We start from the raw sequence: 5,104 nt of genomic DNA, 5'->3' as shown, positions 1-5,104 counted from the left end.
TGCTACAGCTACTTATCTTCTCAATCGACTACCAACAAAGGATCTTAACTTGAAAACACCTCTTCAAGACCTCTCAGATTTTACCAAACTTTCACCTGCTCTCACGTTACAACCAAGAATATTTGGGTGCTTTGTTTTGTCCACATACCAAAAGTTAATCAAAACAAAATTGATCCACGAGCTGAAAAATGTGTCTTCATAGGCTATGGCATCAATCAAAAACAGATGTTATAGTCCAACAAAACGTCATGTGTACACAACCATCAACTATGACTTCCTTGAAACCGAAATCTTTTATATCTCCCAACACAGTGTTGAGGAGGAGAAAGAACATGACACACTAAGTTGGCTAAAATGGGTTCCAAAATGGGCTTGATCATCTGAAAAAGTCAATCACAATGCCCAAGATGAGTCACCAAATCCGCAGCAATATGGTGGATCAACAATCAATGCTACAATCCCTGCACCTCCTAACCCAACGTTTGAGGTAAGTAATTCTCAAATATATGAAAATACCACAAATGAAGGATCTCATTTGATATAACTATCAAACATAAAATAGAAGTAGAACAAGCAGTGGTTGAACAAGAAAAAATAGTGAAGGTGGAACATGAAGAACCCGTACAAAATGAAACAGGACATGAAGAAACAGCCAAGAGATATGTCGTCCCACCAAGAGTCAGTAGAGGAATTCCTGCAAAGATTTACTCACTAGAGAATCCAAATCTTCCAGATATCCCATAAACAATATAGTAGACGAAAATCTATCTAATAAAGCTAAGGCCTTTAACGTTTTTCTTAATTCTATGGAACAAGCTTTAGGATCAAAAATTTGGAAGGATGCTATGGAAACAGAGATGAAAGCATTGTTTAAAAATAATACATGGGAAATATGTAACCATCCAATAGGAAAGAAATCCGTAGGATGTCAATGGGTTTTCATGATTAAACATAAACTAGATGGAACCATTGAAAGATACAAAGCATGGTTGGTTCCTAAAGGCTACACTCAAACATATGGGATTAACTACCAAGAAACATTTTCTACGGTAGCGAATATTGACATAATCAGAGTCCTTTTCTCGATCGCTTCAAATGAAGGATGGCAACTTCACCAATTTGATGTTAAGAATGTCTTTATTCATGGAGAATTAAAATAAGAAGTGTATATGGAAGCTCCACATGGGTTCACAAAAAATTTCAAATCAAAGGAAGTATGTCGCATCAAAAAACTATCTATGGGCTGACACAATCTCCTTGAGCTTAGTTCGGCTGATTTACCCTAGCAATGAAGGGATATGGTTTTTGACAAAGAAATTCCGATCATACGCTATTACTTAAAGATAACGGTAACCTTGTAACTTGTTTAATCATATATATTGATGACATGACCATAATAGGTATCGATGATGAAGAAATGAAGAAGTTGAAAGCAAGCCTGTTTAAAGAATTTGAAATGAATGACCTAGGAAGGCTTAAGTACTTTCTTGGAATTGAAGTACTAAGATCAAAAGAGGGTATTTTTATATGTCCAAAAATATATTCTTGACCTTTTAGCTGAGACAGGAATGATCAACTGCAAACCAGCCGATGCCAATGGTGGTCAATCATAAACTCTCTATGGAAGAAGGAAGGGGGAATTTTGTTACTTCACTCTAGTTGGTAGGAATTTAGCGTCCATTACCCTTTTTTATTATTGTATTTCCTTTTGTTCGTATTATTTATTCTGTATTGTTCCACACCTTTGAAGGATAACAAAAAAAAACCAATAAAATAGTTCTGAATCCATTTCAAATCAATAAGGAGGTAGCGAACAAGCTGAAAGATTGGACATGATTCGTTAACTGGTTTGTCGACATCCAAGAATTTTTCATCAAGATCTTTGAGCTTTTGTAGTATTCATTGATTGTTGAACATGTTATAAGGGTTAACTTAATGAATTATACGAGTATAATACCAAAATTATCCAAGTTATATAATTTCTTTTTTATTTTATAACATTTCAAAGTGCAAGGTTTGAATTGTAATTATGATTTAATTTGACTTAAAGAAACTTGGAAGTTGAGGGACCAAACCTGTAAATTTAATTTAAAATATAATATAATAACAAATAACCCATCCCCCCGTAGCCCATCGCTTTTTCTGGAAAGGATTCCGGCGGTAGGAATCGGCGCTGGAAATCTCCAAATCCTCGTTAATCTCGTACAATATTATCAAATTAATTCATCTAACGGCCTTAGACTGAAACAACTAAACCGTATTCATCGTCAATAATATATAATATTAACATAATATGATCACACACCAACAATTGTGTTAGTCTCAAGAGCACACACCAACATGTCATGTTATAAGTGCCACGTTGCAAGACTATGATTTCGATTTTTGTCCACGACTCATGAGTCATTTTAGTTCTAGTAGGTTTTGGGGTACCGTTGATATGGTTGAGGACTTTATAACCACGTGTATGGAGCTTATAATGTTTGACACTATAAAGAGTACGTAATGCTTTGAATATTCGTAACCATGTACATATGTTGATGGTATATTGGTGTTGTGTTTCCAGCTGTAGTGTTGTTGTTTGTGAGCGTATAACATATACATCACATATGCTTGCCTATATATATTGTTTTCTTGTTTCTTGTTCTTCTAATTTTTCATTCTCATGAAATAAAATTCTCCTTCCTTGCTTCTTTTCTTCTTTTATTCTATGTCATCTTTCTTCAACAATTGCATGGTATCATAGCAAGGTTCTTAATCCTGCTATATGTTTCAATCGGTTTCTCTCGATTCGCCGGTATTCTTTGTTCGATCTTTTGACATTTTCTTTGGTCGTTCTTGTGTTTGACTAGGAATTGATTTTTCCTTAATCAATTCCGTTCGTTTCATTCATTCTCTTTGATATTGAATGATCTTTTCTTTGATTTTTGAATTTTACTGTTCAATCTTCATCAAAAGTTCACAACATTCATGTTCTTTGTTTTGAATGGTTTCCCAAAGTTTCAGATCATTTCACCTTCATTCTCACCAATGTTGTAAAACTCCTGACTAGGCGGCCAAGTACTCCCCGATTACTCCCCGCCTAGATCGAGTACCCCCGACTCGGCCGAGTACTCCTTAGGTATTTTCTGAGTAATCCCCGACTACTCCCGAGTAATCGCGACTCCCCAGTCGACTGCCTAGGACCACCTAACGACTTTTACAACCTTGATTCTCACACAAAACTTGCAAATATTGTCCACTTCTCACTTATACGGCGCATACAATTTTGAGCGTACAGGCATATATGCTGTATAATTCTCTGTATAAACCCTCCATATATCTTATTTGTATAACCTTGTCTCCGTATAAGTCAAATCTTATCCTCCTTATAACACTTATACGCCGTTTCTTATACGCCGCATCATATATAGGATGCATAAGTTTTTCTCATTCATTCCTTCTTCTTGTGTGTTTGTTTTGTTCTAGTGTGTTCAATGACAGACTTGAATAGTCCTATTCTTCCGAGTATGTCCATCGATTCCTCAAACCCTCTATACCTTCACCCTTCGGATAATCCTGGTATGATCATTGTTTTGAAATTTTTTGATGGTACTAGATTCGGAGCTTGAAAGAGAGCAATGATGATTGCTCTGTCAGCTAAAAACAAGATCGGTTTCATCAACAACACTTTAACAATGCCAGAATATGAACAACAGCTGAAAATTTGGCAGCGTTGCAATGATTTGGTGATCTCATGGATTCTTAACACTCTCACTCGTGACATCAGTGATAGTGTCTTATATGCTGAAGCTTCTCAGATTCTTTGGAATGAGCTTAATTCTCGCTATGGTCAGGCAAATGGTGCAAAGTTTTTTCAGTTTCAAAAGAACCTTTGCCAAAGCACTCAGGGTAGAAGTAATATCTCTACGTACTTTGCTAAAATGAAGTCAAATTGGGATGAGCTTAATGTGATTAATACCATTCCCTCATGCACTTGTGGAGCTGCCTCACTATTTTGCTAGGAGAGCTGAAGATTGAAGTCTGATTCAATTTCTTGTTGGTATTAATCCTAGCTATGGCACGATCGGAAGTAACATTTTGATGATGCAGCCTATTCCTTCTATCAGCAGTGCATATGGTATTCTCATGCAAGATGAGAAGCAAAATGAAATTCACACCACCATTGATTTCACTACAACTTCTGCATCTACGAGTGAAAGAAGTGGAGCTCCTACCAGTGGAGGAATAGGGGAGAACAGAAGAACTTTGGCGTGCACTCATTGCAAGAAGAATGGGCATTCAGTCAACAAGTGCTATAAGCTAATTGATTTCCCAAAGATTTCAAGTTTACCATAACTCAACAACATTACAATGATTTGATGGTTTTATTGCAGAAAACTAAATTTCAATCAGGTGCTTCAACTACAAATGTTGATAATCATGCCACAACCATCAATCAAGAATCTTTCAGAAGTATAATGTCTTGCAACTCTTCAAAACATTATTCCATATGTATCATTGATTCTGGTGTCAATGATCATATGCGCTATGATCAAAATTTGTTTTCAAACGTTTCTTCTTTACAAAATTCAATTTTTATCACTCTTCCTAATGGCACATCTATCAAAGTCCATCAATATGAGACTGTTCCTTTGACCAATGGCATTTCTTTGTTGAATGTACTTTTCTTGCCACATTTTACACATAATCTTCTCACTATCTCAAGATTTGCATTGATACTAATGGTATCGTCCTTTTCTTTAAAAATATTTGTGTTTTGCAGGCCCTTTCTTTGAAGAGGCCACAGGCTCTTAGTGATATGCTCAATGGTCTTTACCTTCTTAAGGCCACTAACATTCTCCTATCAATTCGTTTGTTTCCAATAATGTGTGTAATTCTGTTGTAAGTTGTGAAACTTGGCACAACACACTTGGTCATTTACTAAATTACAAACTGAAACAATTTCCTTTCATTTCTAATGATTCCTTAAAATCTATTGAGCATTGCTATATTTGTCCTAAGGCACGACAACATAAACTGCCATTTCCTACTAGTACCATATCAACTAGTAAAATTTTTGAGTTAATTCATATTGATATTGGGGGTCGTATCACACAGCTAC

The 5,104-nt window shown here is 35.8% G+C and overlaps 1 protein-coding gene across 1 annotated transcript; it reads left to right on the top strand.

Annotated features, from left to right (window-relative positions):
• Positions 1-3,620: 3,620 nt before the first annotated feature.
• On the top strand, positions 3,621-4,461 carry LOC143607795 (uncharacterized). Its single transcript, XM_077083105.1, has 3 exons — positions 3,621-3,910; positions 4,056-4,292; positions 4,377-4,461. Exons 1-3 carry the CDS (start codon positions 3,621-3,623, stop codon positions 4,459-4,461), a joined length of 612 nt encoding a protein of 203 aa, XP_076939220.1.
• The last annotated feature ends 643 nt before the right edge of the window (positions 4,462-5,104 follow it).

Source organism: Bidens hawaiensis, unplaced genomic scaffold (assembly GCF_021521415.1).
Source record: "Bidens hawaiensis isolate Kalapana, Puna unplaced genomic scaffold, B.hawaiensis_p1.1 tig00086786_1, whole genome shotgun sequence".
Lineage (NCBI taxonomy): Eukaryota > Viridiplantae > Streptophyta > Magnoliopsida > Asterales > Asteraceae > Bidens > Bidens hawaiensis.
The sequence above is the reverse complement of the archived record's forward strand: the minus strand, read 5'-3'. Positions and strand labels throughout refer to the sequence as shown.

Coding starts and splice junctions, on each gene's coding strand:
- LOC143607795 (XM_077083105.1), top strand. CDS start 3,621: ATGATGATTGCTCTGTCAGCTAAAAACAAGATCGGTTTCATCAACAAC. Junction 3,911..4,055: donor GGTAGAAGTAATATCTCTAC/GTACTTTGCTAA, acceptor TATTAATCCTAG/CTATGGCACGATCGGAAGTA. Junction 4,293..4,376: donor AATGGGCATTCAGTCAACAA/GTGCTATAAGCT, acceptor GTTTTATTGCAG/AAAACTAAATTTCAATCAGG.